A 26544-nucleotide genomic window follows, 5' to 3' on the forward strand; every position below is an offset into this window, starting at 1 on the left:
CTAGAGGTAAAGTGATGTGCGGAGTCCTTCAGTCACCTGAAGAAAGGCGACGAGGGCGATAAGTGATCTGTTGCTATAGGTTATGTAGTATGATGCTACGTCGCTGAAATAGTCGTACTTTAGCAGATGGTAAGTATTAATGTTACCATCAATTGACAGAAGAAGTAGCAATTTGCAACTGTCGTTTCAGCGAATCGTCAGGTCATCACGGTACACCAATCCAAATATAGATGTAGCTTTGCTGTACCGATATATATAGTTACGCTGGTTATTTCTTATGGACACACTGGTTAAGCTTCTGCCCTCTTGTGTAGTCAACAGTTAATACAACTTCCACATGTGACCGTGAGTGGGAGGAGTAGGCTGTCATTAGTTGTATGAAGTAGGTTGTATGAGGGAGAGAGAGGAAGAGAGAGAGGGAGGAAGAGAGAGAAGTTGTATGAGAGAGAGAAGTTGGTTGTATGAGAGAGAGAGTGAAAGAGGAAGAGAGAGAGAGAAGTTGTATGAGAGAAAGAGAAGTTGGTTGTATGAGAGAGAGAGAGAGAGAGTGAAAGAGAGGAAGGGAAAGAGAGAAGTTGTATGAAAGAGAAGTTGGTTGTATGAGAGAGTGAAAAAGAGAGGAAAAGAAAAAGAGAAGTTGGTTGTAAGAGAGAGGAAGAGTGAAAAAGAGAGAAGTTGGTTGTATGAGAGAGAGAAGTTGGTTGTATGAGAGAGAAGTTGGTTGTATGAGAGAGAGGAAGAGAGAAGTTGGTTGTATGAGAGAGAAGTTGGTTGTATGAGAGAGAGTGAAAGAGAGAGGAAGAGAAAGAGAGAAGTTGTATGAAAGAGAAGTTGGTTGTATGAGAGTGAAAAAGAGGAAAAGCAAGAAAGAAGTTGGTTGTATGAGAGAGAGAGAGGAAGAGTGAAAAAGAAAGAGAGAGTTGTATGAGAGAGAGAGAGTAGGAGAGTCTATTCATCAAGACAGATGTTTTTGTCCTATCTCATGATAAGATAGCCCACTGTCTTAGTGACCTGTATTTAGAACAGGACCAAACACAAGCCCAGCTCACACATCACATAAGAAGCGCTTCCTATTGAGGTAAAAAACAAGTCTGTTTTTCCTTATTCATCCCTATAAGATTTAATTGTTAAAGTCAAGTCATTCACGTGGAGACAAAATAAATTCACTGAAATACATGTCCCCTGCACAAGGTTTAACTATAGCACTAGTTCTACCTATAGCACTAGTTCTAACTATAGCACTAGTTCTAACTATAGCACTAGTTCTACCTATAGCACTAGTTCTACCTATGGCACTAGTTCTAACTATGGCACTAGTTCTACCTATAGGACTAGTTCTAACTATAGCACTAGTTCTACCTATAGGACTAGTTCTAACTATAGCACTAGTTCTACCTATAGCACTAGTTCTACCTATAGCACTAGTTCTAACTATAGCACTAGTTCTACCTATGGCACTAGTTCTAACTATGGCACTAGTTCTAACTATAGCACTAGTTCTAACTATAGCACTAGTTCTACCTATAGCACTAGTTCTATCTATAGCACTAGTTCTACCTATAGCACTAGTTCTACCTATAGCACTAGTTCTACCTATAGCACTAGTTCTAACTATAGCACTAGTTCTACCTATAGCACTAGTTCTACCTATAGCACTAGTTCTACCTATGGCACTAGTTCTACCTATAGCACTAGTTCTAACTATAACACTAGTTCTAACTATAACCTCATGAACCGGGTCAGTCGTTAATTCCAATGTTGGAAGTTGTCCTGTCATTTGCTACAGACTTGGGGCCGAACTCTGAGTGTATCTAGTAGGGCTGGGACGAGTCCAAATTTACTACCCGGGCACCCACACCCCTATTACCCGACCCTACTCGGGTACCTGCTGTAGGTCTCAAGAGATAGGTACAAAATGTCTGATTGGGAATAGTTTGAGCAAAATGTAGTCAGATACATATATAAAACGATCTGGTCATGCATATACACTGAAGTTGACTGAAGTTTTATCTTTATTCAAACATATATAAGTCAGAAGGAATGGGTGCATAGTCATAAAGAAATGTGAACATCAGTGACTTGTGTAACCATGTAGTTATAGTGATTTTTTGTCATGAAACAATATCACGTGACTAACCACGTGTCCGGGTAGTCCTTTGTGTACCCGCTTCCTACTCAGTACCCACTTGACCCTAGTACCTGAGTCCTACTCAGTACCCTTCCAACCCAAGTACCCGAGTTACCGGTACCCATCCCAGCCCTAGTACATGGGTCTAACTCAGTACCCACCCAACCCTAGTACCCGAGTCCTACTCAGTACCCACCCGACCCTAGTACCCGGGTCCTACTCAGTACCCACCCGACCCTAGTATCCGGGTCCTACTCAGTACCCATCCGACCCTAGTACCCGGGTCTTACTCAGTACCCACCTGACCCAAGTACCCGAGTTACCTGTACCCGTCCCAGCCCTAGTACCCGGGTCCTACTCAGTACCCACCTGACCCGAGTACCCGTGATACCGGTATCCCTCCCAGCCCTAGTACCCGGGTCCTACTCAGTACTGACCTGACCCGAGTACCTGTGTTACCGGTATCCCTCCCAGCCCTAGTACCCAGGTCCTACTCAGTACCCACCTGACCCGAGTACCCGTGATACCGGTATCCCTCCCAGCCCTAGTACCCAGGTCCTACTCAGTACCCACCTGACCCGTGTACCCGTGTTACCGGTATCCCTCCCAGCCCTAGTACCCAGGTCCTACTCAGTACCCACCTGACCCGAGTACCCGTGATACCGGTATCCCTCCCAGCCCTAGTACCCGGGTCCTACTCAGTACCCACCTGACCCGAGTACCTGTGTTACCGGTATCCCTCCCAGCCCTAGTACCCGGGTCCTACTCAGTACCCACCTGACCCGAGTACCCGTGTTACCGATATCCCTCCCAGCCCTAGTACCCACCCAACCCGAGTACCCGTGTTACCGGTACCCCTCCCAGCCCTAGTATCTAGATAACATCCTGCAATACCATGAATAGCGCAAGTTAGCTGAAGTGAGTGAGGGAGTATGGTTTTATGCCGCTTTTAGCAATATTCCAGCAATATCACGGCGGGGGACACCAGAAATGGGCTTCACACATTGTACCCATGTTGGGAATCGAACCCGGGTCTTCGGCGTGACGAGCGAACGCTTTAACCACTAGGCTACCCGACGGCCCTGCAAGTTAGCTGAACCATACACAACTGTTATCAAATTCCTTTACTTGTTGGCTGATATACCATACAGTATACTTATCAAGTGACTTGTAGCTATAGTACACAGATATGTTGTAGTTTAGTTAAACTTAGGCAACCGTCACACTGCCAGGACAGACTGGGAACATGCAGAAGCTAGACTCCCAAGGACGAAGTGTGAAAACCGATATGTGATCAGCACATAAATATCATGTACACATTTGTGTTCTAATTTACATAATATATTAACTTGCAAATATAACGAAACATGTAAGACAACATATAGATGGAGAATAAAAACTTGACTTAATTTATTGCAGTCAGGGAAGTTTGTTTGTACAGAGCTGGGGGACATTGCCACAGTAGTGAGAGAAGTCCAATGAAGCACATAGTTTGTCTTTACACCGTTAACCATATGTAAAACAATGTATCTAGGTGTACAACATCAAGTGCTGACTGAATAGCAGCTAAGAATGTAATATCACGCGACACAAAGACAAAGACTCAGATTTTGAATAATCAACATCCGGGCAGATAATTGCAGGCAGAGTACATGTGGGTCAAATGTTACTATCTGTTTGTGTTAAGTGTTAACTAGAGTTAAGTGTGACACTGGGCCAACATTAATGGAATGTCATTGTGTTTGCTGGGGCTGGAACCTTGTTCAGTAAATTTAACTGGGGAGTCAATGTATGGACATGTACATGCGAACACACGCACGCACACACGCACACATGCACGCACACACGCACGGAGGCACGCACACACGCATGCACACACGCACGGAGGCACACATACACACGCATGCACACACGCACGCACTCACACAATCACACAGAAACAGACACACACACACAGAAACAGACACACACACGCACACACACACACTCAGAAACAGACACACACACACAGAAACAGACACACACACACAGAAACATACTCACACACACACACTCTCACACACACAGAAACAGACACTCACACACAGAAACACACACACACACAGAGAAACAGACACACACACACTCAAACACACACTCTCACACACACACTCACTCACACACTCACACACACACACACACTGATAGACAGCCCACAGACTATTAATGCTACTAATTAATACATGTCATCACCAGCTGTGGGGGATCAAATTGCATAGAGAGATGAATGTATGCAAGGGAAAAACATGATTCCCAAGGTTGTGAATACAACCAGTATAATATGAGTCACTCTCTACAACACCTTAACATCAGTTACATCTATTACAACCTGAATTGGGAAATATTTAATTACAATTTGGAAATTATTACTGACTCTTGCTGCAGATTTGGGAGTCTGAATATTGGCCTCTAAGCTTTAGGTAAAGTCCTTACACCTGTGGTATATTTGAAGGTCCTTACACCTGAGGTATATTTGAAGGTCATACACTTGAGGTTTATTTAAAGGTCCATACACTTAACATTTATTTAAAGGTCCATACACCTGAGGTATACTTAAAGGTCATACACTTGAGGTTTATTTAAAGTTCCTTAAACCTGAGGTATATTTGAAGGTCAATACACCTGAGGTATATTTGAAGGTCCATACACCTGAGGTATATTTGAAGGTCAATACACCTGAGGTTTATTTAAAGGTCCATACACTTAAGATTTATTTAAAGGTCAATACACCTGAGGTATATTTGAAGGTCCATGCACCTGAGGTTTATTTGAAGGTCCATACACCTCAGGTATATTTGAAGGTCATTCACTTAAGGTTTATTTGAAGGTCATTCACTTGAGGTTTATTTGAAGGTCCTAACATCTGAAGTATATTTAAAGGTCCATACACCTGAGGTATATTTGAAGGTCAGTACACCTGAGGTATATTTAAAGGCGATAAACTTCAGGTTGATTTAAAGGTCCTTACACCTGAGGTATATTTGAAGGTCAGTACACCTGAGGTATATTTGAAGGTCATTCACTTAAGGTTTATTTGAAGGTCATACACTTGAGGTTTATTTGAAGGTCCATACATCTGAAGTATATTTAAAGGTCCATACACCTCAGGTATATTTGAAGGTCAATACACCTGAGGTATATTTGAAGGTCAATACACTTCAGGTATATTTGAAGGTCAATACACCTGAGGTATATTTGAAGGTCAATACACTTCAGGTATATTTGAAGGTCAATACACCTGAGGTTTATTTGAAGGTCCATACACCTGAGGTATATTTGAAGGTCATACATTTGAGGTTTATTTGAAGGTCCATACATCTGAGGTCTATTTGAAGGTCATACATTTGAGGTTTATTTGAAGGTCCATACATCTGAGGTCTATTTGAAGGTCTATACATCTGAGGTATATTTGAAGGTCAATACACTTGAGGTATATTTGAAGGTCAATACACCTGAGGTTTATTTGAAGGTCCATACACTTGAGGTATATTTGAAGGTCAATACACTTCAGGTATATTTGAAGGTCAATACACCTGAGGTTTATTTGAAGGTCCATACACCTGAGGTATATTTGAAGGTCATACATTTGAGGTTTATTTGAAGGTCCATACATCTGAGGTCTATTTGAAGGTCTATACATCTGAGGTATATTTGAAGGTCAATACACTTGAGGTATATTTGAAGGTCAATACACCTGAGGTTTATTTGAAGGTCCATACACCTGAGGTATATTTGAAGGTCATACATTTGAGGTTTATTTGAAGGTCCATACATCTGAGGTCTATTTGAAGGTCTATACATCTGAGGTATATTTGAAGGTCAATACACTTGAGGTATATTTGAAGGTCAATACACCTGAGGTTTATTTGAAGGTCAATACGCCTGAGGTATATTTGAAGGTCCATACATTTGAGGTTTATTTGAGGTCCATACACTTGAGGTTTATTTGAAGGTCCATACACCTGAGTTATATTCAGGGTCATACACTTGAGGTATATTAAAAGGTCCATACACTTGAGGTATATTTGAAGGTCCATACATTTGAGGTATATTTGAAGGTCCATACATCTGAGGTATATTTGAAGGTCATACATTTGAGGTATATTTTCAAGGTCATACATTTGAGGTATATTTGAAGGTCCATACACCTGAGGTATATTTGAAGGTCATACATTTGAGGTTTATTTGAAGGTCCATACACGAGGTATATTTGAAGGTCCATACATTTGAGGTTTATTTGAAGGTCCATACATCTGAGGTATATTTGAAGGTCATACATTTGAGGTATATTTTCAAGGTCATACATTTGAGGTATATTTGAAGGTCCATACATCTGAGGTATATTTGAAGGTCCATACATCTGAGGTATATTTGAAGGTCATACATTTGAGGTTTATTTGAAGGTCCATACATCTGAGGTACATTTGAAGGTCATACATTTGAGGTTTATTTGAAGGTCCATACACGAGGTATATTTGAAGGTCCATACATTTGAGGTTTATTTGAAGGTCCATACATCTGAGGTTTATTTGAAGGTCCATACACTTGAGGTATATTTCAAGGTCCATACACTTGAGGTATATTTGAAGGTTCATACACTTGAGGTATATTTGAAGGTCCTTATACCTGAGGTATATTTGAAGGTCCATACACCTGAGGTATATTTGAAGGTCATACATTTGAGGTTTATTTGAAGGTCCATACATCTGAGGTCTATTTGAAGGTCTATACATCTGAGGTATATTTGAAGGTCAATACACTTGAGGTATATTTGAAGGTCAATACACCTGAGGTTTATTTGAAGGTCAATACGCCTGAGGTATATTTGAAGGTCCATACATTTGAGGTTTATTTGAGGTCCATACACTTGAGGTTTATTTGAAGGTCCATACACCTGAGTTATATTCAGGGTCATACACTTGAGGTATATTAAAAGGTCCATACACTTGAGGTATATTTGAAGGTCCATACATTTGAGGTATATTTGAAGGTCCATACATCTGAGGTATATTTGAAGGTCATACATTTGAGGTATATTTTCAAGGTCATACATTTGAGGTATATTTGAAGGTCCATACATCTGAGGTATATTTGAAGGTCCATACATCTGAGGTATATTTGAAGGTCATACATTTGAGGTTTATTTGAAGGTCCATACACGAGGTATATTTGAAGGTCCATACATTTGAGGTTTATTTGAAGGTCCATACATCTGAGGTATATTTGAAGGTCATACATTTGAGGTATATTTTCAAGGTCATACATTTGAGGTATATTTGAAGGTCCATACATCTGAGGTATATTTGAAGGTCCATACATCTGAGGTATATTTGAAGGTCATACATTTGAGGTTTATTTGAAGGTCCATACATCTGAGGTACATTTGAAGGTCATACATTTGAGGTTTATTTGAAGGTCCATACACGAGGTATATTTGAAGGTCCATACATTTGAGGTTTATTTGAAGGTCCATACATCTGAGGTTTATTTGAAGGTCCATACACTTGAGGTATATTTCAAGGTCCATACACTTGAGGTATATTTGAAGGTTCATACACTTGAGGTATATTTGAAGGTCCTTATACCTGAGGTATATTTGAAGGTCCATACACTTGAGGTATATTTGAAGGTCCATACACTTGAGGTATATTTGAAGGTCCATACACTTGAGGTTTATTTGAAGGTCCATACACTTGATATATATTTGGAGGTCCATACACCCGAGGTATATTTGAAGGTCCATACACTTGAGGTATATTTGAAGGTCCATACACTTGAGGTTTATTTGAAGGTCCATACACTTGAGGTATATTTGAAGGTCCATACATTTGAGGTTTATTTGAAGGTCCATACATCTGAGGTTTATTTGAAGGTCCATACACTTGAGGTATATTTCAAGGTCCATACACTTGAGGTATATTTGAAGGTTCATACACTTGAGGTATATTTGAAGGTCCTTATACCTGAGGTATATTTGAAGGTCCATACACTTGAGGTATATTTGAAGGTCCATACACTTGAGGTATATTTGAAGGTCCATACACTTGAGGTTTATTTGAAGGTCCATACACTTGATATATATTTGGAGGTCCATACACCCGAGGTATATTTGAAGGTCCATACACTTGAGGTATATTTGAAGGTCCATACACTTGAGGTTTATTTGAAGGTCCATACACTTGAGGTATATTTGAAGGTCCATACACTTGAGGTATATTTGAAGGTCCATACACTTGAGGTATATTTGAAGGTCCATACACTTGAGGTTTATTTGAAGGTCCATACACTTGATATATATTTGAAGGTCCATACACCCGAGGTATATTTGAAGGTCCATACACTTGAGGTATATTTGAAGGTCCATACACTTGAGGTTTATTTGAAGGTCCATACACTTGAGGTATATTTGAAGGTCCATACACTTGAGGTTTATTTGAAGGTCCATACATCTAAGGTATATTTGAAGGTCATACATTTGAGGTTTACTTGAAAGTCCATACACCTGAGGTATATTTGAAGGTCCATACACTTGAGGTATATTTGAAGGTCCATACATCTGAGGTATATTTGAAGGTCCATACACTTGAGGTATATTTGAAGGTCCTTATACCCGAGGTATATTTGAAGGTCCATACATCTGAGGTATATTTGAAGGTCCATACACCTGAGGTATATTTGAAGGTCATACACTTGAGGTTTATTTAAAGGTCCTTATACCTGAGGTATATTTGAAGGTCCATACACCTGAGGTTTATTTGAAGGTCATACACTTCAGGTTTATTTAAAGGCCCTTATACCTGAGGTATATTTGAAGGTCCATACACTTGAGGTTTATTTGAAGGTCATACACTTCAGGTATATTTGAAGGTCCTTATACCTGAGGTATATTTGAAGGTCCATACATCTGAGGTATATTTGAAGGTCCATACACCTGAGGTATATTTGTAGGTCATACACTTGAGGTTTATTTAAAGGTCCTTATACCTAAGGTATATTTGAAGGTCAATACACTTGAGGTTTATTTAAAGGTCCTTATACCTGAGGTATATTTGAAGGTCCATACATCTGAGGTTTTTTTGAAGGTCCATACACCTGAGGTATATTTGAAGGTCAATATACCTGTTTCTTCTCAGTATTTCAAGTTTCAAGGATACAGATGACGTTTCAGCTGTTGTCAATAACAGGCCATGAATAAACAAAGTACACAGGGTGTAAGAAGTCCCGACAATGAGCCATCATTAACTGTGGTATTCTGTGTCACCTGGACAGGCACAGCAGCAAACAAGCAAATGGTGACGAGTGTTCGTAGGTAAGTCATTTCAGTGAGGTCTTTTCAAGTGAGGCAAGAGGGAAACTGTTGCCTTATGTTGTGTGTCGTCTATCTGTCCCCTGTACTTTCAGCCATGAAGACATTCATGTTCCTCGTTGCCACGGCATGGGGTCCACTCATCTCCGGTGTCAGTTTCCCAGAACTCCACACAATCGGCACCAACTACCAGATAGGCCTGGACATGGTAAGTTGGTGTCAGTTTCCCCAAGCTCCACACAATCGGCGCTAACTACCAGATAGGCCTGGACATGGTAAGTTGGTGTCAGTTTCCCCAAGCTCCACACAATCGGCGCTAACTACCAGATAGGCCTGGACATGGTAAGTTGGTGTCAGTTTCCCCAAGCTCCACACAATCGGCGCTAACTACCAGATAGGCCTGGACATGGTAAGTTGGTGTCAGTTTCCCCAAGCTCCACACAATCGGCGCTAACTACCAGATAGGCCTGGACATGGTAAGTTGGTGTCAGTTTCCCCAAGCTCCACACAATCGGCGCTAACTACCAGATAGGCCTGGACATGGTAAGTTGGTGTCAGTTTCCCCAAGCTCCACACAATGGGCACCAACTACCAGATAGGCCTGGACATGGTAAGTTGGTGTCAGTTTCCCCAAGCTCCACACAATCGGCGCTAACTACCAGATAGGCCTGGACATGGTAAGTTGGTGTCAGTTTCCCAGAACTCCACACAATCGGCGCTAACTACCAGATAGGCCTGGACATGGTAAGTTGGTGTCAGTTTCTCCAAGCTCCACACAATGGGCACCAACTACCAGATAGGCCTGGACATGGTAAGTTGGTGTCAGTTTCCCCGAACTCCACACAATCGGCGCTAACTACCAGATAGGCCTGGACATGGTAAGTTGGTGTCAGTTTCCCAAAACTCCACACAATCAGCGCTAACTACCAGATAGGCCTGGACATGGTAAGTTGGTGTCAGTTTCCCAAAACTCCACACAATCGGCGCTAACTACCAGATAGGCCTGGACATGGTAAGTTGGTGTCAGTTTCCCCAAGCTCCACACAATGGGCACCAACTACCAGATAGGCCTGGACATGGTAAGTTGGTGTCAGTTTCCCCAAGCTCCACACAATCGGCGCTAACTACCAGATAGGCCTGGACATGGTAAGTTGGTGTCAGTTTCCCCAAGCTCCACACAATCGGCGCTAACTACCAGATAGGCCTGGACATGGTAAGTTGGTGTCAGTTTCCCCAAGCTCCACACAATCGGCGCTAACTACCAGATAGGCCTGGACATGGTAAGTTGGTGTCAGTTTCCCCAAGCTCCACACAATGGGCACCAACTACCAGATAGGCCTGGACATGGTAAGTTGGTGTCAGTTTCCCCAAGCTCCACACAATCGGCGCTAACTACCAGATAGGCCTGGACATGGTAAGTTGGTGTCAGTTTCCCAGAACTCCACACAATCGGCGCTAACTACCAGATAGGCCTGGACATGGTAAGTTGGTGTCAGTTTCTCCAAGCTCCACACAATGGGCACCAACTACCAGATAGGCCTGGACATGGTAAGTTGGTGTCAGTTTCCCCGAACTCCACACAATCGGCGCTAACTACCAGATAGGCCTGGACATGGTAAGTTGGTGTCAGTTTCCCAAAACTCCACACAATCAGCGCTAACTACCAGATAGGCCTGGACATGGTAAGTTGGTGTCAGTTTCCCAAAACTCCACACAATCGGCGCTAACTACCAGATAGGCCTGGACATGGTAAGTTGGTGTCAGTTTCCCCAAGCTCCACACAATGGGCACCAACTACCAGATAGGCCTGGACATGGTAAGTTGGTGTCAGTTTCCCCGAACTCCACACAATCGGCGCTAACTACCAGATAGGCCTGGACATGGTAAGTTGGTGTCAGTTTCCCAAAACTCCACACAATCGGCGCTAACTACCAGATAGGCCTGGACATGGTAAGTTGGTGTCAGTTTCCCCAAGCTCCACACAATGGGCACCAACTACCAGATAGGCCTGGACATGGTAAGTTTGTATACTTCAGGCACGACGACTTTCATTGTGTTTTAACAGTCTTCGTCTATCGGCAAAATGGGGGGAGGGAGGTCAGAATGTACACAGGACAGTGTTGTCAAGTTGATGTCACAATAATTCCTTAAAAATAAAAAACGTGAAAATATGTTGTCTGGCTTCATATGACAAAAGAAATCTCAGGGTGGATTGTCCTGGTACTGTAATAGGCTGAGATGTTAAGCAACTTTATAATACATCACCAGTAATACATGTGATACATAAACAGAATATTGTCTTTCGAGGCATGATTCAGGAATGTTGTTGTTTTATTCAAGGGCAGGACATTCCGAGGCACGATTCAGGAATGCTACTGTTTTATTCCAGGGCAGGACATTCCGAGGCATGATTCAGGAATGCTACTGTTTTATTCCAGGGCAGGACATTCCGAGGCATGATTCAGGAATGCTACTGTTTTATTCCAGGGCAGGACATTCCGAGGCATGATTCAGGAATGCTACTGTTTTATTCCAGGGCAGGACATTCCGAGGCATGATTCAGGAATGCTACTGTTTTATTCCAGGGCAGGACATTCAGAGGCACGATTCAGGAATGCTACTGTTTTATTCCAGGGCAGGACATTCCGAGGCATGATTCAGGAATGCTACTGTTTTATTCCAGGGCAGGACATTCCGAGGCATGATTTATAGGAATGCTGTTGTATTCCAGGGCAGGACATTCAGAGGCATGATTCAGGAATGCTACTGTTTTATTCCAGGGCAGGACATTCCGAGGCATGATTCAGGAATGCTACTGTTTTATTCCAGGGCAGGACATTCCGAGGCATGATTTATAGGAATGCTGTTGTTTTCCAGGGCAGGACATTCAGAGGCATGATTCAGGAATGCTACTGTTTTATTCCAGGGCAGGACATTCCGAGGCATGATTTATAGGAATGCTGTTGTTTTCCAGGGCAGGACATTCCGAGGCATGATTCAGGAATGCTACTGTTTTATTCCAGGGCAGGACATTCCGAGGCATGATTTATAGGAATGCTGTTGTTTTCCAGGGCAGGACATTCCGAGGCATGATTTATAGGAATGCTGTTGTTTTCCAGGGCAGGACATTCCGAGGCATGATTCAGGAATGCTACTGTTGTTTTCCAGGGCAGGACATTCCGAGACACGATTTATAGGAATGCTGTTGTTTTCCAGGGCAGGACATTCCAAGGCATGATTCAGGAATGCTGTTGTTGTATTCCAGGGCAGGACATTCCGAGGCATGATTCAGGAATGCTGTTGTTGTATTCCAGGGAAGGACATTCCAAGGCATGATTCAGGAATGCTATTGTTGTATTCCAGGGCAGGACATTCCAAGGCATGATTCAGGAATGCTGTTGTTGTATTCCAGGGCAGGACATTCCAAGGCATGATTCAGGAATGCTACTGTTGTATTCCAGGGCAGGACATTCAGAGGCATGATTCAGGAGTTCTATAATCAGAGTTCATCCCTAGCGAAGGTGACACAGTTCTTACAAACAGATGCAGGAAAATCAGTGAGTGAAAAAATGGATGTTATTTCTTGTTGTTTTTTCATGCAAGTCCAATGCACTGAAGTTACCTTGTTAGCCCACTGACAGCATCTTAACCCTTGATTACCACTGGGTCCTCCACGCTTCAACTACGTCGGTACCCATGGAGAAGAGGCAGCTTTATATCACACTAATAATGAGAGTTGCATCCCTGTGGGCCCCTCTCAAGTTACAATCTATGACAAAGTTTCATGGTGTAAAGAAAGCTCATTAAAATCTGATGTTTTACTCCGATCTGCTACCTCCCTGTGGTCTGCGGTCACCTCCATTGTCATCGTGTCAGGTGAACATTCTTGGAGTCAATCAGCATCAAGGCTTCAAAATTCTCAGTACTAATATCTGATTTCTCTATCTCGAAAACAGGCAAGTTCTGAATGTAAATGAATAAGGCCATATTCATGTTGTTTATTAACTCAGTCTGTACCCAAAAGAGAGTAGCTTTGTGTTTGAGTAGTTGGGTTTCATTCATCGAGGAGCTAAAGAAATAAAGCCGAATTGTATTAGAAAGCTGACATATGATTGGTTCAAGAACACACATCCTTCGTTTGGATTAGGTGATCCAAGTTTGATTCTAGTTCTCCTGACACGACCTAATATGTGTCCTAAGATCTTCATGCAGAGAGGTTTCATGTTGGAGTAAAAGCTCTGATTAAAGCTTGGGTGTTTAAGGGTGGAATCTGCTTGTGAGAAGTCCACGCCACTGCAGTGAAGCTAGTACTATAGAATCTTATAGCTAGAGTGAAAATGTTTCAAGTACTTCCCCTAATGAATGATATAATATTTGTAGATTGTTTTCATATGTGCAGATAAGCTAAGTGATTATCATTACTTGATGATTAAAGAAAACATATGTACTGCAATACTTTGTGGGTAGCGTTTCTGTTGTACGTCACACTGGCTACATAATGATCTCAGACAAATCTATTACTGTGTTTCCTGACACTTGCACTTTACACTATATGCAGGTGTGTTTCAGTATTACAGTGGCTACTTGGAGGCTGTGACGAGAGTGTTCCCCGAGTACGTCAAGGAGCTGAGTGGGCTTGCAGATGGAGCAGGGGTCAGCTTCATGCAGGTGTGTATGTGGGGGTACACCATGTGTGAGTGAGTGAGTGTTCCCCGAGTACGTCAAGGAGCTGAGTGGGCTCGCAGATGGAGCAGGGGTCAGCTTCATGCAGGTGTATACGTATGTGGGGGTACACCATGTGTGAGTGAGTGAGTGAGTGTTCCCCGAGTACGTCAAGGAGCTGAGTGGGCTCGCAGATGGAGCAGGGGTCAGCTTCATGCAGGTGTGTAAGTAGGGGTACACCATGTGTGAGTGAGTGAGTGTTCCCCGAGTATGTCAAGGAGCTGAGTGGGCTTGCAGATGGAGCAGGGGTCAGCTTCATGCAGGTGTGTAAGTAGGGGTACACCATGTGTGAGTGAGTGAGTGAGTGTTCCCCGAGTACGTCAAGGAGCTGAGTGGGCTCGCAGATGGAGCAGGGGTCAGCTTCATGCAGGTGTATACGTATGTGGGGGTACACCATGTGTGAGTGAGTGAGTGAGTGTTCCCCGAGTACGTCAAGGAGCTGAGTGGGCTCACAGATGGAGCAGGGGTCAGCTTCATGCAGGTGTGTAAGTAGGGGTACACCATGTGTGAGTGAGTGAGTGAGTGTTCCCCGAGTATGTCAAGGAGCTGAGTGGGCTCGCAGATGGAGCAGGGGTCAGCTTCATGCAGGTGTGTAAGTAGGGGTACACCATGTGTGAGTGAGTGAGTGAGTGAGTGAGTGAGTTAGTGTTCCCCAAGTATGTCAAGGAGCTGAGTGGGCTCGCAGATGGAGCAGGGGTCAGCTTCATGCAGGTGTGTAAGTAGGGGTACACTATGTGTGAGTGAGTGAGTGAGTGTTCCCCGAGTATGTCAAGGAGCTGAGTGGGCTCGCAGATGGAGCAGGGGTCAGCTTCATGCAGGTGTGTAAGTAGGGGTACACTATGTGTGAGTGAGTGAGTGAGTGTTCCCCGAGTATCTCAAGGAGCTGAGTGGGCTCGCAGATGGAGCAGGGGTCAGCTTCATGCAGGTGTGTAAGTAGGGGTACACTATGTGTGAGTGAGTGAGTTAGTGTTCCCCGAGTATGTCAAGGAGCTGAGTGGGCTCGCAGATGGAGCAGGGGTCAGCTTCATGCAGGTGTGTAAGTAGGGGTACACCATGTGTGAGTGAGTGAGTGAGTGAGTGAGTTAGTGTTCCCCGAGTATGTCAAGGAGCTGAGTGGGCTCGCAGATGGAGCAGGGGTCAGCTTCATGCAGGTGTGTAAGTAGGGGTACACTATGTGTGAGTGAGTGAGTGAGTATTCCCCGAGTATGTCAAGGAGCTGAGTGGGCTCCCAGATGGAGCAGGGGTCAGCTTCATGCAGGTGTGTATGTAGGGGTACACCATGTGTGAGTTCGTTACGTTTCGTTTCTGGAGCAGAACTCAAAAACCTTGAGAGATGTTTTAACCAAACTTGGCACATAGATAGGTCAAGTGGTGAACTGATAGTTCTGGAGTTTAAAAAAAATATTTTTCTAGCATCCATGGTAATGACTTTAACTTAGACTGAAAATGGTGGTATTGGTAGAGGATATGCATATATCATGCTTGTTTAGTAAGTCTTTGAATGACATTTAGAAGTGATACACATAAGGAAGAGAATTAATGGATGTCAACTTTTTTTATTATGAGGAACACAACGTTTTGGGTATATACTTACTCCTGCATCAGGTGTAGTATTATAAAGAAGTCAACATCCATTAATTCTCTTCCTTTTATTTATTTATTTATTTATTTGTTTGTTACTTACACATGTATTTATTTATGATACTTTTGTTTAATTTATAACTTCATGTTCGGTTTCAAATCAGTTGCACGGTTAAATCTACAGGTAAGCTTTGCATTGAAAAAACATTATATGTTTATCTCCCAATTCTACCACTCGATTCTGAGGTATCAAATCTCAATAACCACCTCTGATTGAAACACCCTTTGAAGGCAGCATTAACCTTGAAGCTAACACAATAGCAAATAACATCTTTCTTAAACATTTTAACATTAGTTGGAATTTTGAAATGACAAAGTTGATGGTTGTGACTGAAGACAGACTTTGTTTTACAGGCTTTTTCCATGATGATCAGCAGTGAGATCAAAGCAGTGATGAAGCTGAAGGGAGCAGAGTCCTGTAGCGACGTGTACCTGGCGGACCAACAGGTGGACCATATGGGGGTGGACCATGTAGGGGTGGACCATGGACCATGTAGGGGTGGACCATGGACCATGAAGGGGGTGGACCAAGTAGGGGTGGACCATGGACCATGTAGGAGGTGGACCATTTACCATGAAGGGGCTGGACCATGTAGGAGGTGGACCATGGACCATGAAGGGGCTGGACCATGTAGGAGGTGGACCACGGACCATGAAGGGGGTGGACCATGTAGGTTGTGGACTGTGGACCATGTAGGTTGTGGACTGTGGACCATGTAGGTTGTGGACTGTGGACCATGTAGGTTGTGGACTGTGGACCATGTAGGTTGTGGACTGTGGACCATGTAGGTTGTGGACTGTGGACCATGTAGGGAGTGAACTGTGGATCATGTAGGGGATGGACCATGGACCATGTAGGGGGTGGACCATGTAGGGGTGGACTGTGGACCATGTATGGAGTGAACCGTGGATCATGTAGGGGATGGACCATGGACCATGTAGGGGTGGATTGTGGACCATGTAGGGGGTGGACCATGTAGGGGTGGACTGTGGACCATGTAGGGGGTGGACCATGTAGGGGGTGGACCATGGACCACGTAGGGGGTGGACCATGGACCATGTAGGGGGTTGGACCATGTAGGGGTGGACTGTGGACCATGTAGGGGGTTGGACCATGTAGGGGTGGACTGTGGACCATGTAGGGGGTGGACCATGGACCATGTAGGGGAGGACTGTGGACCATGTAGGGGGTGGACCATGGACCATGTAGGGGTAGGACCATGTAGGGGAGGACTGTGGACCATGTAGTGGGGTTGACTGTGGACCATGTAGGGGGTGGACCATGTAGGGGGTGGACCATGTAGAGGTGGACCATGTAGGGGGTGGACTGTGGACCATGTAGGGGGATGGACTGTGGACCATGTAGGGGGTTGGACTGTGGACCATGTAGGGGTGGACCATGTAGGGGGTGGACCATGTAGGGGTGGACCATGTAGGGGGTGGACCATGTAGAGGTGGACCATGTAGGGGGTGGACTGTGGACCATGTAGGGGGGTTGACTGTGGACCATGTAGGGGGGTGGGCTGGGGACCATGTAGGGGGGTGGACTGTGGACCATGTAGGGGTGGACCTTGTAGCAATGTGTACATGACAGAGCAACAGGTGGGATCTACCATAATGGCCGCTAGTCCAACAGTACCTTCTGTATCCTGTAATCATGGAGGATTTGCTGAAGTCTCTGGAATTTTGGTCAACATACGAACTAGGAAATAGGTGTACAAATGTAACTGCAAAAATACCCAATAACAATTTCGTTCATTTAAGTGTTTTCATAATTCCATTTTGGCATAAAAATGTGCCCTTGTAATATAGCTGTAACCTCGAACTTCAAACAAAGGCTGAAGTCGTGTAAAATGTTTCGATATGTTCTTCAATATGAAGTGGTCGTTTCCAGATGGCCATCGGTCACAATGAGGATGCCGATCCCCTGCTGAAGGAAAGGTCCTTCCTCGTCCATGCAGCTGTTGTTGATGGAGCCGGTGACGTTGTGGAGAACTTCACAGCCTACACCTACGCAGGTGATAAAACCCTGTGACTAACATACCGTAATACTCCATATCTCCCTTCAGGGTAATGAGTTAGTACAATATAGCAGCCATATTTATGGACTTTCCTCAGCCACTTTTTATCAAAATGGACTGAAATTTTGTACACATGTGGTATGTGTTGGGCCTCAGCAAATGTCTTTTGTCGATATTTATTATTTTGACTTAATGACAACCATGCTTTTTATTCTCTCAAAATGTGTTCTAGATAGGCTCTGTAAACACTGTCATCCAGACCAGTGTTTGTTTGTTTGTTTATTTGTTGTTTAACGCCGCACTCAGCAATATTCCAGCTATATGACGGCAATCTGTAAATAATCAAGTCTGGACCAGACAATCCAGTGATTGACATCATGAGCATCAATCCACGCAATTGGGATACGATGACATGCATCAACCAAGTCAGCGAGCCTGACCACCCGATCTCGTTAGTCGCCTCTTACAACAAGCATAGTCGCCTTTTGCGGCCTCTTTTGACCTCTATTTCAGCTTTTGACCTGATTCACTCAAACTGCATTTCTTCTCACTGTAAACATCATCTCTTTGGAAGCACTGGACCAATGCACCAGAAAATTCGCATTCTTATACCTACCAATCTTATTAGAATCCTTTTTATTTTTAGCTCACCGGGTCCGAAGGGCCAATGTGAGCTTATGCCACACCGTGGCGTCATTCGTCCGTCTGTCGTACGTCAACGATGTTTTCAAACGACGTCTTCTTCTGAACCACCAATTGGAAATTAATGAAATTTGACTGGAAGCATCCCTAGGTGGTGGGGATTAAAAATTGTACAAATGGTAGTGCTGACCCCCCCTGGGGACTGAGGGGCGGGGTGAAATAGTGGTAATTTGGCTTTATTGCTTTAAACGACTACTTCTCTGGAACTAAGGATAGATATCAGCCATTTATAATTGAAAACATTCTCCAGTGGTGAGGATTCAAAATTCAAATGGTGGGGTTGATCCCCCACCCCACCCCCCAAGGGGCTATTTTGGCGTTATTGCTTTAAGTGAGTTCTTCTGTGAAACTAAGAGATAGATATCAACCATATTTGGTTGGAAGCATTCTCCAGTGGTGCGGATTCAAAATTGTGCAAATGGAAGGGCTGAGGGGCGGGGTCAAAAAGAATTTATAACTTGGACACAGTTAAGGTCCCCACCGTATAACCATTTGTACAACTGCTGAGTATAATGAGAGGAATGCACATACGCTACCAGGATGGCCAGGGGTTGGGGGGGGAGAGACTTAACCTCTGGGTCATAACTTGGAAACAGTTGAAACAGTTGCGATCCCCACCCCATGACCATATATACAATTGCCTTGCATAAAGAGACAAACACAATCATGATATTAGAATTGAGCCTGGGGTCTTGCCACACCCCTAGGGATTAAGTTCTTGGGTGAAAACCAGATGAGGTGAAATGGGGTTTAACGTCGCGTCCAAGATTATTGCACTAATATAGCGACGTGGTGAAAACCAGGAAACAGTTGAGATCCCCACACTATTACCATATACATGTATACATGTAATTGCTTAGTATAACAAGACAAATACACATACGCTACCAGGACTGGCCCTTCTGTTCATCTGTCCGGCACTCGACCATAACATGCAAACCGATGTTATCCCCACCCTATAATAAACAGATATGTTGTATACATTTGTTTGTTATGAAGAGAATAATACATTTATGCCAATGGGATTCGCCGTGGGGTCCAGCCTTGCCTCTGGAAACTTAGATCCTGGATCATAACATGGAAACAGTTCAGATCTTTATGCTACATTTGTATCGAGAGAAGTACACATTCATGCTGTCAGACTTACCATCCATCCCTTTAAATGCTGTCAGAGTCAAAATTACAAAATATTTGCAGTATTATATACATGTACAATGCAAATGTATATTTTGTCATAATTGCGTAAATATCCAGGTGAGCACTACAGGCCCTATCATGCCTATGGACCTCTTGTTTTAATTTCAATGCCACAGTAGCCATTTTGAAAAATCTTATTATGGCCATTACCCTGTGAGCTCCGAATGCTCCATCTGTTGGCCATATTTCCTATTTTGAACTAGCTTGGACCGTGCTCTTAATTTATCCCAAAGATGTATTTGTTTGTGTCAAGGTCTTCTCCTATGAACCTGCCACACTGAGGCAGTCAACTGCGGCATCAGTAGATGTTAGTCTTTGTTGACATTGAAACTGTTGACAACATATCCAGGGCAAGGGGCACGGGCCACTAAACTGTGGAAGCCCGTGGGATGCCTGTGCCTATAATACAGACACGAGATGAGAGGGGACTAAATGGCCGAGGGTGTGCAGGTACTAGTGGGTATACGAAATGATACCATTACCAGTGGCGATTAGCAGCTATTGCTGATTGGCCCTGGTAGATACATCATTATAAGAAACACTACCGTTGCTTGGTAACTCAAGTCATGTTCAATATATTTCACTATGTATCAAGTTGTGTCTAGTGTATGACAGTATGTGTTGAATGAGAATGACACACTATGAGGTACGGCTGTAAACCTGACAGTATATTGGTGGTGTTTCAGGAGCACTGTCTGGAAATGCATTCAGCTTCAACGGAGATGGCAAAGTGTTCACTGTCAACGCCCTTTATCCTAACATAGTGGAAGCAAACAAAATACGTAAGCAGCCTGGCAGTTGTAATCCTCACTGACTGTGTAGTGTCACTACCGTAGTGCACCATGTGGAAGACCCCTGTTGTAGTGCCCTCTGTGTAATGCCATCACTTGCAGTGGACTGGATCGAGGGTGAAACAGCTGTCACACCTGGGCTGTCCTCACGGCGATCCTGCGGCGCCCATGGAAGATGCAGAACGCCGAGGAGTGCCCAGTAGGTATTCCTACAGTGCCGCAGCAACGCGGTGTCATCTCGGTGCGGTCGCCTAGAACGCCATGCAATGGCTTGCACTTTGAGAATGCACAAAGTATGCGCTGTTGCTCTGCGTTCTGACATGCCAGCTGTTGCTCTGCGTTCTGACATGCCAGCTGTTGCTCTGCGTTCTGACATGCGCGCCACAGCAGCACAGTAAGGTCTCCTACAGCACCACAGGAGCTCTGTGGGCGCGCATCAAGGATGCACATGAATGTAGTATGGCCGCAATGGTTGTCAGCGGCACTTGCACGGAGACCTCTCTACAGCGTCCTTATGGCGCGTCTACAGCGCTTACACGGAGTGTTATTTATTTTAGTGCGCTCTTGCAGCGACTACACAGAGCTGCCAAGGTGATCATTGCGCTCCAACGGCGCTTCTACCGTGACCATCAGCATTAGCATGACGTTTGTAGGGCATTGCCAGTGCGTTATGAGCCAACCCCATAAAAATGGTATAAATGCATTCTCATCTTTGTCACCTTCATTTCACCATGACTGTTGTACGCCAGCAAGCCGGGCTACCCCTTGCCTATATGCATGTACAGCAGGTCCAGGATGATGCTGGTGGTAAAAGTGTTCGCTTGTCACGCTGAAGACCCAGTTCGATTCCCGACATGGGTACAATGTGTGAAGCCCATTTCCAGTGTCCTCCACCGTGATATTGCTGGAAAATTGCTAAAAGTGGCGTAAAGCCATACTCACTCACTCACTCCAGGGACGGAGACTAGGAGGGCCCCAAGGCGTAGGAGGCCCTGGGTACGGCAGTGGCTGGACGTCGGCAGGAGGTTGCAGTATGGTCACTATCATCGGCTCATGCCTGATAGCAACTGATGGTGTTTGTATACACCTCGCGCTCGCAATACAAACCTTTTGGGCACACTGTCAACGCAGTGTACGCGCCGTGGACACGCAGTGACAACACCTAGCACGCCATAAGCACAGTGAGAGCACAGTCAATCGCCAACTAGAACACTGTGGAACACCGTGGGAACGCGGTAGCACGAGATGCACAAATATCCTTGAACACAACCATGGCAGACATCTTGTCATGCGATTCGATTGGTTATTTTCTGCTTTCATTGTTTGAGTATGAAATACCATAAGTTTTGTTAACATGATTGTTAATACACCCAACACCGGATACCTGGTGCCTGGTGCCAGTCGTACATGAATATTGGGTAGTGAAGTAAGGATTGTTTTGTGGAAATGAAGCACTTTGTATGAATTGTTTTCCATGTTTTATTCTTAAGACAAATTACGTACATTTCTTGTATTTTAGAATAAAGTTTGTAATGCTTTGAAGCACATGACGCAAGTTGTAATATATGCTTTGTTTCAGCTCGATACTTCATGAACAGAGCTCTGTTGGGTGTGAAGTCACAAGGAGACCTGGAACACCTACTGCATGGACTCGGTGTCGGGGTGGCGTATGGCTTCAAGTAGGTGGAGATAACTCCGGCATCTGTCATGCAAAGCAAGCTGTTGATGTTTGTGTGGTGTATAGTGTTCTGTGAGGGAGGCTAACTTGGAATCATCATATATATTTGTTTTCAGTGTGAACTATGCAGACATCAGAAACAGCTCCGGTATTCTCACAAACTATGAGGTCTCACCGATGAAGGGAGTTTCTCAGAATCTTGTAACCAAGGCAACAGTTGCCAGGCAGTCAGGCCAGGGAGTGGATACAACAGGACACTATTATCACTTCAACATGTGAGTGTGACCTTGCAGCGATTGTCGGGGATCCTGGCATGGATTATATGGGGGCTCCATCCATTTAGGGGGTGCAGGGTGTCCTACATAGAGGTGGAGGGTTTATCAGTACTGTATGTCTGTATGAGTTGAGGTGAGGTGAAATTGGGTTTAACGTCACGTCCAAGATTATTGCACTTATATAGCGACGTGCATGCACGTGTGTGTGTGTATGTGTGGCTGCTTGTACTAGTCCGGACTGATGCCGATTTATAGTGCTAGCCCACTGAGATACCATGCCGGAGCTTAACATGAATACCCCACTCAGACACAGTATACTGGCTCCGAGCTGACCAGTCCTTTTTTAGCCCCTTAATGACGAGCGCCAGACAGGGTAACAACAAGTACCATCTTTTAACGTCTTTTGGTATGACGCGACCGGGGATCAAACTCCGGGCGGACGCTCTACCACTAGACCACGGAGGCGGTCGTATGTCTGTATGAGTGACTTCAGAGGATAGCATGGCGTGATGCATATTAATGGGTTTGGTTCTTGTTTCCAAGTTTATGTTCTGAAGTATCCAAGCTTAGGGCATATTGTGTCATTACATGAATTTACCAACCTCTGCAACCATGTTTAAAGAAGCTGAAACTGCAAGGATGAATACATACTTGTACTCCTAGAATTCGGATCAATATTTTCTTAAATATAATTTTCCCTCAATCCTCAGCCCTCTCTGCATGTATTATTATGAAATATGATGTGCATTAATAATATGGTTTCCTGACTACTATATAATGTGTCTTAATAACATACAAATTATCTAGTTTTACTGCATTTTTGACATAACTAAGAGACATTGAAGATGAAATTTAGTGTATATTATATGTTGCAAGCAATGCTCAGAGAATTCTGATTCAATATAAAACATGGTCGCCATGGCAGCTATATTGAAAATGTTAGTTGGTCATTACTTGGCAATATTTAATCTAACGCAAATGTTCCCGGAAGATCTTGTACAGAGCCTTGTGGCTATGTATGTGCAGGCAATGCGAACACTTTCTGAGTTGACTTCACTTCCCTATATTCAGGTATGAACACACGAACATCACGCAGATAGCGAAGGATATTGTCAGCTCAGAGCACAGGAAGGCACGAGCCAATCAGCTGCCACCACCAGCTGATGTTGTGGGTGTGACAGTGATTCTGGGAGATCAAGGTGACAGTCAGTATCCCATCTACCGCACTCCCCGGCCCTCAGACGAAGAAGCCACCATTGCCACAGGTACTTGTGTGTGTCTTACTTCCCACACCAACGCAAGTCTGATACAAGGGACACACGTGTGTTACATACTGCGTGAAGGTCACGCCACTTCCACCTCGTGAATCGATACATACTGCGTGAAGGTCACGCCACGTCCACCTCGTGAATCGATACATACTGCATGAAGGTCACGCCACGTCCACCTCGTGGATCGATACATACTGTCATGCTTGATTACGATTTGCTTACCTCATGTGGCAATATACACCGTGATACTTGATTACGATATGCTGACTGCTTGCAGGGATTTATAAAAGGATTCCAAATTATTTGCTATTGGCAAGTGAATTGGGACAAAATCGTTATATTTTTTCAAGTTTGATTATTTTCATTACTTTATTTTTGTAAATTCTGAGAAATTGGGAAAGTTATTAATTCAAATTAGGAATTTTCTGTCATTTGCTAAAGACTTGGGGCCGAATATCAGCCTCTAATCAGGTCCAGAGAAATCCCAGACATGTATCGATACACCTTATGATACTTGATTAGGATTTGCTTACCTCCCGTGTCAACACATAGCTGATACTTGAATTGGCTAGGTCTCATAGTCTTATTGCAGTCGTCCGCCTTATACGTGGTAATGTGAGTTCAAGTAGACATTAGTAGTAGTATTTATTGCTGAATGTATTACTTTTTGAAAATTGATGCAGAATCCATCAATACATGGGAAGATGCATCATGAATTATATTGTATCGTCAGAATAACATTGTGATGCATCGATGAATTATGAGAGGAAATCCCCCACAGATACTGGTCCTAGACATTCAGCCATAGGGGAAACACATGAGGATATGTCTCATCCTCACCAACCTAGACCCTGGGATGGGACCCTGTCTCTAAAGCAAGACTAAGGCCCTACACTGTGTGTGCCCAACATCGTCCTCACCAACCTAGACTCTGGGATGGGACCCTGTCTGAAGCAAGGCTAAGGCCCTACACTGTGTGTGCCCAACATCATCCTCACCAACCTAGACTCTGGGATGGGACCCTGTCTCTAAAGCAAGACTAAGGCCCTACACTGTGTGTGCCCAACATCGTCCTCACAAACCTAGACTCTGGGATGGGACCCTGTCTGAGGCAAGACTAAGTCCCTACACTGTGTGTGCCCAACATCATCCTCACCAACCTAGACTGGGATGGTACCCTGTCTGAGGCAAGACTAAGGGCCTACACTGTGTGTGCCTAACATGAAAGCATGGTACTGTACATGGCGTGGCAATGGTATGATACTGCCTTTTTCTGCTTTCAGGTATTTTTGTCCTTGACTCCTGCGTCCTCCTTGTGTTCAAGAGCAACCCCCGGACCACGGCCCGCCCCATCACAACTATCAACCTACCACATGGAGCTATGTGTGGGCAGTCATGAGGCTGCTAATGCCCTTGTTGTATGCGGGATTTGGGGTCTATTTAGAGGGTATTCGGGACTCAGCATTTTGTAGGCAGGACGCAAATAAAATCATATTTGGTGTGATTCAACATTTAGAACATGTATCATGTTTAATGGTGTACGTGAAGATTTTCTTTATATTTTTTCGCTATTCTTTTAGTAATTTAACTTTAAATTGCACCCTTTTCTCAATGCTTTTGGGATTTGTGGTAAGAAGTATTTAGAATTCAGGGGTGAGCAAGGAGACTTAGAGTGAAAAATTACATGGTATTTGGGATTTAGGAGAAGGATGGCATGATTGGAACCCTCAAAGCAAGGTGTTCATTCAGCTCCTCAAAAAGTATAGTATGGTATAATTACATTGCCAAATTTGATTCCGCTCCATCCCTAAATTAAGATTGAATTATAATATGACTGATTGCAAAGAGACACCAGGACAACTCACCAGCTGATATTATCAAATACAATTCAATGCCGTAAAGGGAAAAACATGAATAAAACTTTACTCACTCCGACTTGCATTGAATTACACACTATTATGCCCGCCTTTCACTACGACCCGGATATCCCAAATCACCCTGAATCGGAAACTTTCGAATTTGTGATGATTCGGCCAATAATGCAAACTTTTGTGGAGAATGGGTAGGAGGTACGAAGCAGTTACGACAAACGTACGATGGAGTTACGAAGACTTGTGGCTAATCGGGTTGAAAAATATGAAGAATGCCAGGAATGGGTAAAGAAACATGTACGAATTACAAGATTCATGTACGGATCATGCACAAATTGTAAGAATCACCTACGACTAAGTTACGAATATGCCGAATGCATGTTCGAATGCAGGACCATCGCAATGAATAAGATACAACTAATACAACATATTTATGAATAGCATTTCTAGGGTCCTGAAAGGCTGGCCAACCCATCATTTCCACCATGGAGGTTCAACAGAGAGCATGTTGCTCTGGGCTTGGTCCTTTGGGAATCGTGTTGTTCTTACTTAATTCTTACGATTCGTAGTTGACTAGGGACATTTGTGGCTGTTTCAGGATGTTTTCGGGTTGAGGACAAGAAATTTAAGGAGCCACGAATTGCTAAGAATAGCCAAGAATGCAAATGAATTGATTATGAAGCTGTTACCGAACATAAGAATTAATTATGGATTACGATACAGCCACACCGTGACACTTGATTACGATATGCTTACCTCATGTGTCAATATATACCATGATACTTGATTACGATATGCTGACTTGTGTGTCAATATACACCTCGATACTTGATTACGATATGCTTACCTTGTGTGTCAATATACACTGTGATACTTGATTACAACATGCTTACCTCGTGTGT

The 26544-nt window shown here is 43.8% G+C and overlaps 1 protein-coding gene across 4 annotated transcripts; it reads left to right on the forward strand.

Moving 5' to 3' along the window:
* On the forward strand, positions 1-25703 carry LOC124152207. Of its 4 annotated transcripts, none has more exons than XM_046525046.2 (11): positions 1-129; positions 9569-9681; positions 12935-13030; positions 14043-14141; positions 16191-16283; positions 17731-17854; positions 20443-20538; positions 22127-22226; positions 22342-22500; positions 23572-23765; positions 25055-25703. In XM_046525046.2, the coding sequence occupies exons 2-11, from the start codon at positions 9571-9573 to the stop codon at positions 25168-25170; spliced, it is 1188 nt and encodes a 395-aa protein (XP_046381002.2). In that variant the 5' UTR covers positions 1-129; positions 9569-9570; the 3' UTR covers positions 25171-25703. The 4 variants fall into 4 exon arrangements, with proteins under 4 accessions (XP_046381002.2, XP_046381003.2, XP_048259969.1 ...); XM_046525047.2 differs by lacking the exon at positions 1-129 and adding an exon at positions 846-1078; XM_048404012.1 differs by lacking the exons at positions 1-129; positions 9569-9681 and adding an exon at positions 10079-10083.
* Positions 25704-26544: the final 841 nt, after the last annotated feature.

The sequence above is a fragment of the Haliotis rufescens genome, unplaced genomic scaffold (genome assembly GCF_023055435.1).
Source record: "Haliotis rufescens isolate VD_foot unplaced genomic scaffold, xgHalRufe1.0.p SCAF_30, whole genome shotgun sequence".
In the NCBI taxonomy this organism is placed as follows: domain Eukaryota; kingdom Metazoa; phylum Mollusca; class Gastropoda; order Lepetellida; family Haliotidae; genus Haliotis; species Haliotis rufescens.